An 11,118-nucleotide genomic window follows, 5' to 3' on the forward strand; every position below is an offset into this window, starting at 1 on the left:
GTGTTTGTTTAGCATTACCACCTCTCCTAACCTTGCCTTCCTCGAATGGCCATTGGACATTGACCTACAGCAGTTAAAAGACTATTTGTAGAGATCGTTTTTCAGCCTTGTAGCTGAAACGAGTCTAGATAAAACAGTATGCAACAATACACTAGCACAGCATTACAGTAAAAAAAACAAACTGAGAGAAGAAACCTGGGAAATAGCTTGGACTGTGCACTCTACAGAGCCTCAGATGGAGAATGCAATTTAAATTAGCTCTGCAGAATGAGGTCCAGTCCAAATATTTGAACACTTTCTATGAATCTGGTAGAGACAGCTCCCTTGTCACTGGCAACCTTCCAGCATTTCTGTCACAGCAGTGCCTCTCCTTAACAGCCTTGTCCAGTCTGTGTGGAAAAAGCCTGTGTTTAAAAAATAACATCAAAACAACCAAACAAGCCTGATGGTAAGTGGGGAAGGCTGGTTCAGTTTTTGAGTATGTGAATCCAGAAGTATAGTCTGGATTGTTTAATTAGAGAAGGGACAGTAGAGAACCTAGGTTGCTCTTCAGCTTCCATTTATAGAATCACTGACAGCAAATAGTGACATTTTTAACTTCCTAGTGCCAAAAATCAGGGCTTTGAGGTAGTACTTTGCATCTTAATTGACTCGGTCTAGGCAAAGCCAATAATTTTGCAGAGCAGACCTATTAATCACAATGAATGTTTGTTAAATTTTAGTGTAGATGTTCACAGACTGAGAACACTTCGGCACAATCTTAGACTTACTGGCATTTTGAAAGGTAGTTTGTGATTATTTGTGAAAACACTGTGTCCAAGGCATGATTTTTTCCAAAGGAAATTCTGAAAGCTGGGTAAGCAATGCACCTTCTGAAAGGCCTTTCAAAATGCCTGTGCCCTTTTGGGGGAAGGATGGCAGCTGGGGGGCTACAGCAGAGTTCAGCTGGGTGTCTCCAAGCAGAGCCTTCTCCTCCTTCGTTTTGCCTTTAAGAAAGCCTGTGCTGCAAATTAAGTGCATATGAGGCTTGTAGGTGAGCTCAGGCTGACACGAAGCCAGCCTTTAACTGGGCCTTTGTGTTTTATTTTGCCAGTTGCTTTTCTCATGACCAGGGGCTATTTTTAGTTTCTCCTAAGGGGGGGAAAAAAATCTCCCTTGTGTTTTTAACAGTTTGTATACTGTTACTAGCCTTTGTTTTTCTATCTGAATCTGACATTTTCTGAAGTGTTATGCAACAGATTGTCTCACCTGAATGCGTTGTTACTTATTTTGTTGACATGAAACATCTAAAACCATTTTTCCTGTTGCAGGCACTTGGCTTCTTGTGGTATTCTGATGAGCAGAATTTCTCCTTCACAAGTACCTGTAACGAGCCATACCTTGACAAGAACTTTCTTCAACATTGCTGCACCACTAGTAAATAAAAGAAAAGAATATTCTGAAAGAAGAATTATAGGGTTTGTATAGACACGTGGGGTCTTTACGTGCCTATCAGTTTTGTGTCTGCTGTGATTAATCTGAAATACCAGAAGTTCAAATACTGAGCATCCCTGGAGACACGCCCTTGTGGCTTTGCCCAATTGGACACTAGGAAGTTTTGACTCTCAGAATTTGTAGGTATCAGGCTTTTCCAGTCTGAAATTGAGTATATATATATAAAAAAAAAAAAAAGTAGGAACCTAAAGCCCTTGCCCCATAAAAAGAAATAGCAGAAATAATCCTTCTATTCCCTGACAAAGCAAAAACAACCCTGAAAGGGAAGAATACACTATTAATTTCATCTGGTGAAATGGGAATAAACCAACAGATGTGAAAACTCCTAGTTTGTTCCCTTCCATCCCAAATACATGCTAATGTTTGCACTTACACTGTGCTGTACTTACCGCCTCTCAAAATCTCCTTTCTTTAAAAGAAGGAACTTCATTAGTTGTGTGATGAAGAAACTTGAGCACATAGAAAAACAGTTTGAAATCCTGTTTGCCTGAAAGCTAATGGGAAAATTCCAGTTAATTTGACAAGACTGGGATCTGCCCCCAGTTTCTGGTCCAGCACAGTATATGAACTATTTGCTTACTAGGATAATTTTTTTGACCATGCTTAACACTCCGTTATGTGATGGTTCTCAAACTGCAACAGATTTTGCATAGTCACTTCAAAAGAGCCTTTGCCCAGTGGTTCTCACTGTTGAACATACACTTCACTTTAAACCCAGGTGGAATTGAACGTGAGCTTTGATTCTGAGTCAAAACTAAAACCTGAAAGCCATGGCTATGTAATACTTTGCCATGTTACCACAGAATTGACTGAACTGTTGCCATCATATTCCTCCATATGATTTCAACACCCTGCTTGAGCAGGGGGGCTATACAAGATGACCTCACCCATTCTGGGATGTTGGGAGGTTTCTACCAGTTCATTGGGTTTGTTTCTCCTTTTAATTTCCAACACCAGTGGTAGCATTTTCTGGTGACTGTATGTTCACCTTCCAAACTGCCATTTATCCCATCTTTGAAACTTTTAAATAGTGGATTTGAAGTTAAAATACCTTGCAAGTAATGTTCATGTTTCTGTTTCCAGATATTCTATGCAGGAGATGTATGAGGTTGTTGCTGTGGTGGAGAATTACAAACTGTTTGTTCCTTGGTGTAAGAAGTCAGATATATTATCGAAGCGCTCTGGATACTGCAAAGCACAGCTAGAAATAGGATTCCCTCCTGTGCTGGAGAGGTACACCTCAGTTGTTACCCTAGTGAGACCACATTTAGTTAAGGTAAGCATTTTCTGCTCAGTTGTAACTTTCTGTAACTCTTGTTTGTTGAAATTCAAATAGTTCACTGGCACTTTGAAACAAAACTGATGCTGTGTGTGGCTCAGAACTTGTGTTGCTTTTATTTAACGACTTAGGTTAACTGGAGAGAATTTGAATGTGCTTTTAAATCAAGCTGTCAAGTAGAGGGGAGGAATTGCACTTTCATTTGCTTTTGCTGAAGAAACTAGCAGCCATTAATGAAGATACATCATTTTTGTTTGGTTTTGGTAGAATTTTGTCCAAACCTCTCTGAATGCAAAATTAATACTGACTTAAGTGATCTTTGACAGCTGTAGCTTCTGATGCCTTCACAAAATTGCTATCTGTTGTTACTCTTCTTCTGACAACTTTACCTAGTTAAAATGAGAAGTCTTAAGCATAGGATCTGCTGAAGAACTTGTTATTCATTGTTTTGATGAGAAGATAAGAGTGCATTTAAAGTTCATTTTTTAGAATTAATTTGTTCAGAAGAGAAGCACTTGTAGTCCTTCTTTCAGCTTCTTAAGTGCAAGAACTGAAAATGTCAAGAGAGAGATTGTAAATGATGTCTGGATTTCTTACTAGTTTGCCTTCCATGTTCCAATCTGTTTTGGTTAGGAACAGCTCAGAACAGAGCCCTTACACAAAATTGCTTCTCACTTCATGTAGTAGATCTTGACTATTTTTTGAACTAGTGGAATTACAACAGTTGATTGCTGTTCAAGACAATGGTTTGGAAATCCTATTTTCTAGGCTTCCTCTTAAGAGACCCTGCTCAAAACAGAAACTGGGTTGCTTAAATAGAGGGAAGATATGAATTGGAAAGTGAATATGCAAAGTGCCTTTATTCAAAGGACTTAGTGATTCTGGAAGGAGAAAGAATAAATCTGTCTCCATTATTAGGAAAGTTGACCAGCTCCAATGGAAAATCTGCATTTTAGATGCCAACTGCTTTCCTTTTCCACTCTTCCATGACAGGAATGGCTCTTTCCTTTCACATAGCTACCAGATGGGCTTATCAACTCTTTTTCCCTGTTTCACTGCAAAGAGTGTTTCTTGTCTCAGAAAAGACCATGAAAAGCAGTGAGGAGAACAGTTTATTTAGATTTTTTTTTCTCCTGGACAGCATTTTCTCTGCTGGGATTTTTTTCCTAGAAGTTTACATTCTGTTCATCTAACTTGTAGGCACTTTTCTAGAGAAGCAACTGTGTTTAGACTATATCACTATCCTCAGAAATAACTCTGGGCAGGAGCAGCTTGCATGGTGGTTGAGCATAGCAGGCTCCTGGTGGTGACAAAATGAGCACAGGTTTTTTTAGTAAAACTAAAAAGTTACAGAGATTATCTCTAGATGATGTTGAAGAGTAAGTCTTTCAATCTTTTTCTATTATAAATATAACCATACAAGATTAGTTACATGTGCTAAAAGCAAAATGCATGAAAATAAGGACCCTACTGTCATGAAAACCATGGAGCCAACTGCTGCAAGTATTATTTTAAGGGAGTATTTTATGCAAGCACTCCTGGAGCATTAGTTAAATCTGGCTTGCCAGTAACTAAAAGCCAATATCTAAGCTGATTATGAACTTGGGTCTATAGTCTGACTTCGTGGTAGTTCTTGATCACAACAGTATCTTGTGACAGATGTTTGGATTTTGACTCCCATCACATTTGTTTTGATGCCAAGCATTGCTGTAGCCCCAGACTACCAGTCTATGTGTGTATCAGTATACAAAATATCCTACAGCTGTAATTAAATATATATGTATAGACACACACAAACAGTACATATCCATATTGGTTCCTTAAAGCAGTGTTAGTCAAAGTTCTGGTAGCATTATTATATACATATGTAGATAACATTAGCATTATTTTGGTGTTCTATGCATCATGCTAAAGATCTGTGTCGTGACTCTTGTAGCTTGACTTTTTAAACTTCCTTTTAGGCATCCTGCACAGATGGAAAACTGTTTAACCACTTGGAAACAGTGTGGCGCTTCAGCCCCGGCGTGCCCGGCTACCCACGGACATGCACGCTGGACTTTTCAGTAAGTGTTGCAGTTAGGAGCACCATATGCTAGGAAAAGGGCATAGAAACAGTATCTTAACTGTGCTGCTTTTTTTAAAAAAAAAAAATTCTTACCAGGCATTAAAACAAACACACAGAAAATTTATTTTTAGTCACTACTATCCAAAAAAAAAAATTTTTTACAAATTCTAAATGTAGTTTGCTGTTTCCTTCAATTACTCTACAATCTAAGTGCTCTTGGTACTCAGAGTAGATATTCTCCCATATGTCCTGTTTGGCCTGTAGCTTGGTCAACTCAGTTTTCCAGCTTCCAGTTCTACTCTTTCATATATTCTAAGTGTTACTCCTTCCTTCTGTAATACAGGTGTAATAGATCTTTGTTGTCTTTCTGCTCAATGATGGGGCATCACTGTGGCTCAGGTCTATTGCTCTTTGATTTGGCCTGTTACTCCTAGAAAACTTATTTCCCACTGAAGTTACTGATTTTTCCATTATTGTCTATTTATTCTGTCACCACATTTTTTTTCTTATGCTTTTTTAGCATTAAGAGTTGGTTTTGCATTGAGCACATAATTCACTTGGAGTTCAGAACTGGCTACAAAAGTACACAGACAGGGGTTGGTCCCGCTGCCATCTACTGGGATACTCTGCTTTAAACATTATCTTCTGTAAATGGGAAAAAAAGCTTTTGGAGCATTTCTAAACTAGCACGTTAATCTCCTTGGGTTAGTGACTTTCAGCTTATTCCTGTATTGCACTTCATACAGTTCAACAGTAAAATTCAATCTATAGGCACTCAAAAAATACATTTCTCATGGGATTTCCCAACAATGTCTACATGTTATTTGCTCATGGTATTTGAACTTCTCCAATACATAAACTAGCTTTGAACCCAAGCCATAAATCAGTGGAGAAAACTCAAATTAAGCAAGTGTTTAAACCCTGATCCGTATCCTGAGTCAGTGAGGAAAACTCCTCACACACACAAAAGCCACCTTTTGACACTTCAGGTCAGTAATTTCACTTAAAGGGAGTCAAAACTGGACTTAAACCAGGTATTTTCACTTTCTTGGGGAAATGCTCTTGATGGTTCTTACTGCTCTTGTCGTTTTGAGGCAGCAGAAGGCAGTGTAGCCAGCTGAGCAGGGGCTTGCCTCAAAGGCAGGTCCTTAAGGACTCTCACCCTTGCTAGTCAGGGACCTGCTGCGTTCAGCCAGGGGCTGAGCACTGCACAGCACCCTCCTCAAAGCACACTCTGCACTTACAGGTATTTGTGACAAAGCTTCAGTTTCAGGAATGCTCGTTGGCTTTTGAGGACTCTGCAGAACTCTACACCCTCTCTAAACGCAGGCACGTTAATTTTACTGATGCTTGAGGTGAAGCAAATGTAAATGAAGCTACACCAGGCTTACAGCTTAAGTAGTTTAATTAATTACTTGTGTGCTGCTGTTTCCAGGTAACACACACCACTCCTAAACAACTCCAGAGGAGCTGCATTTGCTCCATTTGGCATTTAATCTGCCAGCTTCTCAGGAATGACAAAACCACTTTCATCTCAATCCAAAAGGCATGCTATTGCAGGAGTGATAAAAAACACACAGGAACAGCCTGCTTCTTCTCCTGAAACCTCTGCTACCTCTTGGGAAGCTGTGTGTTCCAAAACAGTGCCATCCCATAGCCTTGGGGGAACGTTATTTAACTGCACGGAAGGCCAGCACAGCACCAAAGCACAACTGAAGGCTATCTGGCATAAAAGTGACCCTGTCTTTTGAGGGTGAAGAGAGAAAGGGAACTCCCTTTGTTAGCTGCTGCAGGAGCTTCAGTTTAACTGCAAGATGCCCGTAGCTAAAAGAAAATGAGGAGGTTAAGTTCAGAGCACTGCAGCAGGAGGCTGGAGGGCAGGGTGCAGAGAACTTCACCAGTATATCTGTACTCTGAAACTGGCTGCCCAGATCAGGACAGCGAAGGTCGGGAGCAGGGGGTGTCCAGGTAGGACACACAGCAGACAAAACCAAAACTGCAGCTTGAGTCAGTAAAATGCCCTTGTCTGAGTGTCCTGTAACTACAGCTACCAAGACAGAAAGACTGATTTAAAATGTTGATATTTAATATGTAGCTATTTTGAGCTGCTTTTAAATGCCACTTGGGTTTGCTCCAGCTTTTGCTCCAGCTTACCTGTACGTCCGCTGTCTTGCCACCCAGATTTTGCCAGATTTTCTTCAGCCAGCTTTTGTCCTCCAAGTGATTTCTGTGCACAAAGCAACCAAGTTATTGTTTGTTAGTAGGTTTGCATTATCCTAGATCTTTTACTTAAGTTTTGTGATGCATCATTTATTAAGTAAAATTCTGTTCAGATAAATGGAAATGATTACTTCAAAGAACTGAAAGACACGATTCTTATAATTGAAAAGGCCAGAGAGTCCTCTGACCAAGGAATAAGGATTTTCTTCACTCACCTGTAGCTCAGTTTTAGCTGTTCTTTCTCCCACAGCTTACTTGCAGACTAACTGGAGATTCTTTAATGAAGTTGTCCATCTGTAACAGCATTTTACCACATCAGTATGTACAGGAAAAACAGTTCTTCTCTATTTTCCTAAACAGGTTTCTTTTGAGTTTCGCTCACTTCTACACTCAAAACTGGCTACGTTATTTTTTGATGAGGTGGTGAAGCAGATGGTAGCTGCCTTTGAAAGAAGAGCATCCAAACTCCATGGCCCAGAGACAAGCATACCTCGGGAGCTGATGTTCCACGAAATTCACCAGACGTAAAAGGGAAAGCTGTAACAGCCTCCCTTGTAAACTTGTTTGTACACCTCATTTGTACAGGAGGTGCCACGTTCCTCCTCTGGGGCATCTATTCCATACCTGAGCTTTAGTGGGGGTTTTATACTGTACAGAACACACCCCTTCAGCCAGATGTACAGAGAATGTTTGAGCTGCAATCAAGTGCAACTTAAAGGTGTTATTGTTAACAGCCAACGGGCAGCTACTGTAACACAAGAGATCTCAGGCTGCTATTTAGTGACTTGCCAAAGGGTTTGTGTAATCACAGCCTAGGTTCTGTCTTATCCAAGCTTATGTTTTTTTCAGCATTGTACATATTAACTCAAGTTTAAATTATTAGTAGCATGAATGTAACTTAAGAGCATCAACTTGGCCATCTTGGGGCAGGCAAAGGGAAGCTGACCTGGCTTTGGGGAGCACCAAGAGTTAGTCGGGCACTGAGGAGCAGGTGCTTTTAATCCAAGTGAAGGACAAGGGGAAGTCGGGAGTCTCCAGCTGCTGCTGAATTCTGACCAGCAACTGCAAGAGAAAAAACAACACAGCCTGAACACTTGTGAGTTTTCAGATGTCAGACATAAGGGCTATTGTGATTCGAATGCAGCAGTGCCAGCTGTAGCCAGTGGTTCCTGTCTCTCCAGGCTTGGGACACTTCAGTTTATAGTACTCTGATCAGGCTGAACTTGCCTACCTGCCCCTGCCTCACTGCAGTTAGGTTATGGTAGAGCTCATTACTAGTTTTCAGTTCCAACACAACTTTAAACCACGTAAACAAGCATTACCTCTGAGAACTAGGACAGGGACATGCCATGCTCTGCACCACCGTGCCGCCCTCCCTGGGAGGAGGGAACAAGATCTCCTCCACTTCCTGCAGATCAGCACACTCAAGGCCAGCTGGCACTAAAAAACACAACAGAGCTAAACCTTAGTTCTTAGGGATTTTTCAGTATCATACGATCAGTAATTAGTCCACTATGATGGTAGGAGCTGTCTTGGTACGTTTTCGGTAGTTCTGTTCTTGACGTTAATATTCCCTTTCCAGTCTCTGAAAAAACATAAGCAGATACTTTTGAACACGTTTTAAGTCCTGTCTCTCTGTTGCCTTGCATTACCCAATTTCCTGACTGAAATTAGGTGAAGTGTCAGGGGAGGTATTGAAGTTTGCCCTCTCTCCAGAGTGCCCCTAATCCCTCTGCTTACTACAGAAGAGTGAATTAAATAGCATTAAGAAGGTATGGCTCAGGACAAAGCCCTGCAGCAGCTTCAGATCATTTACTTTGCCAGAAGGAGCAATTCAAGTCCCACACACCCTGTGAAGGTGAGTTGTTGCTGAAGCTGGAGAGGTGACAGCTGGATTAAAGGGGGTTTTGCAGCACAGAGGTGGTGTAAAGCAGTTCCGTTTGTTGAGGCAATGGGGGGTAACCCCAAGTTTGGGAACACAGTCACTTAGTTCAGAAAGCAGTGTTGAAAAGCAGGCAGAAAAGACTGCACTTACCAGTTACCAGCTGTGTCAGGTGGGAGAGCCCAGCAGGCAGCACAGCAAGCTGTCATTTTAACAGGTAGAGCAGCATCTCCAACTCAAACTAAATCCTGAGGCTTGCTACAGGAAAGCTGAAAGCCTGGAAGTCTCTAGGCAAGGAGGTAACCACTTACTACACCCGAGCAGAGAAGCATTTAGAAAGCCCACAGCCCTGTCTTTGCCAAGGTAACTTACCTGTTTCATACCCTCGAGGCACCTTCCCTCCCACAGGCCCAGATGAGATGCACGGGGCCTGTTGCAGCACAGGACACAGCATAGACAGGGCAAAATAAAGTCAGTGCACATGCCTTATTTTCATAGCATTGTTTAATATTTCAAAGAACTAGTTCAGCTTCGATATTGCTTAGCAAAATGTAGTCACTTGAGAAACATCCTAGGCAAAGGAATGTTTCCTGGAGGGAAATGCCCTGTCCTTTCCAAGCTCTCAGTGTCAGATCTGTGGTAAATGTTAGAAGCAGCAGCAGGAGGCTGTCAGGGTTCTCTGACTATGGCTTTGTGTGCAGATGAATAAGGTGATACATTTAATAACTTTGGAGCAGTTTTTTATTACATAAAGGTCACATAACTGTTTGTTTGCCTACTTGGTACACAATTGTCTAGTCTCACGCACAGTGGCTTCCAAGTTCTTCCTAGTACTGGCAAGCACCAATGATTCTGAACAGGGTATCGAGTGCCTCATGTTTAAACCGGGACCTTGGCAGATGGATCTTGCACCCAGTTATCAGGAATGTACAAATGTCTTTATTCAAAAAATACAAAATAAATTATCTGTAGGCATGGACAATGACTGTAAACAATTACACGTGTTAAATGAAATCCAGTAACTGATGGTTACAGTGATTCTTTTAAACACCAGCCTCACTTCAGTCACTATCCGCCCCCTTCCGCTGACGTCCCAAGTTTTTGAAGTCAGAACTGTCAGTCTTCCACAGCACAGCTCATGATGTGTCCCCCTCCCAGGAATTAGAACATGCCACCTCCCATCCCTCCACCCATCCCACCCATGCCTCCCATTGCTGGCTCCTTCTCTTCTTTGGGAATTTCAGTCACCACTGCTTCTGCTGTCGACAGGAGAGAGGCAACGCCCGCAGCATCCACCAGAGCAGTTCTCACAACCTAAATACAGGAAAGAAATAACTTACTACCTGCTGACTACCACATGAGGTGGGAGGAAGGAACACTGAGAATTAAGGACTATTTTAAATTACCTTCGTTGGGTCTATGATTCCTTTTTCTACCATATTTACAAAGTCCCCAAGCATTGCATCATAGCCAACTTCTGATGGACTCTGCAGGATTTTTTCAACTATTAATGATCCTTCAACACCTGCATTCTTTGCAATAGTCATTGCTGGGATTTTCAGCGTTCTCTTGATTATTTCAATGCCTGTAAGAAAAAGGATGTTCAGAATCACCTATTACATACAGTGCTCCTGCTGCCAAGGCAGGCACTCAAGTGCTGGAGATAACACAAAAAGGGAGAAGCCTCTGAGCAAAAACATAAGCTAGTTTTATCAGTTCCAGGGGAAAAACAAAGTTCTCTGCTACTTGACATTTGTCAACGAAAGAAATCACTGTGGGATATTCACACGTCTCAGGTTTACTCCTCCAAAAGGTATCAAGGAGCACTGGTTACTGTCAGACAGCATAAAGCTTTTTTCCATTTGGTTTGCCACAGTGTCTTAACAGTTCTTACGTCTGTCTGCAATGGCTCCAACAGCCAACTCGACTCTTCCCTCCCTCGTTTGCAGCTCTCAGCTGGGGGTGCTGCCCCTCGGCTGTTCCTGGTTCTTTCACACCCACGCCAGGGACCAGTGAAAGGTCCCTCCCGCTGTAAGGCGTAGGCTGCCACGCCGAGGGGACACGAGGTTCCAGAGACCCAGTAACTCCCAGCTCCCCCAGAGCCCGTACCGACGCGCTGATCCTCGTTGGCGGGCGCCAGGCCCTCGAGGGCGGGCAGGCAGCGCAGCAGGGCGCAGC

The 11,118-nt window shown here is 42.0% G+C and overlaps 1 protein-coding gene and 1 long non-coding RNA gene across 2 annotated transcripts; one reads left to right on the forward strand and one right to left on the reverse strand.

The window, feature by feature from the left end:
- Positions 1-1,317: 1,317 nt before the first annotated feature.
- COQ10B (coenzyme Q10 homolog B (S. cerevisiae)) lies at positions 1,318-7,586 on the forward strand. The gene is made up of 4 exons (XM_008939332.1): positions 1,318-1,457; positions 2,578-2,770; positions 4,735-4,836; positions 7,419-7,586. The coding sequence occupies exons 1-4, from the start codon at positions 1,336-1,338 to the stop codon at positions 7,584-7,586; spliced, it is 585 nt and encodes a 194-aa protein (XP_008937580.1). The 5' UTR covers positions 1,318-1,335.
- Positions 7,587-9,429: 1,843 nt separating this feature from the next.
- LOC103772014 lies at positions 9,430-10,526 on the reverse strand. Its single transcript, XR_608152.1, has 2 exons — positions 10,347-10,526; positions 9,430-10,254 (listed from the first exon to the last, which is right to left on the reverse strand). It is a non-coding gene; the product is annotated as an uncharacterized LOC103772014 (long non-coding RNA).
- Between the last annotated feature and the right edge of the window lie 592 nt (positions 10,527-11,118).

Source organism: Merops nubicus, unplaced genomic scaffold (genome assembly GCF_000691845.1).
Source record: "Merops nubicus isolate BGI_N331 unplaced genomic scaffold, ASM69184v1 Scaffold31034, whole genome shotgun sequence".
NCBI classification, from domain to species: domain Eukaryota; kingdom Metazoa; phylum Chordata; class Aves; order Coraciiformes; family Meropidae; genus Merops; species Merops nubicus.

Coding starts and splice junctions, on each gene's coding strand:
- COQ10B (XM_008939332.1), top strand. CDS start 1,336: ATGAGCAGAATTTCTCCTTCACAAGTACCTGTAACGAGCCATACCTTG. Junction 1,458..2,577: donor TCTGAAAGAAGAATTATAGG/GTTTGTATAGAC, acceptor TTCTGTTTCCAG/ATATTCTATGCAGGAGATGT. Junction 2,771..4,734: donor TGAGACCACATTTAGTTAAG/GTAAGCATTTTC, acceptor ACTTCCTTTTAG/GCATCCTGCACAGATGGAAA.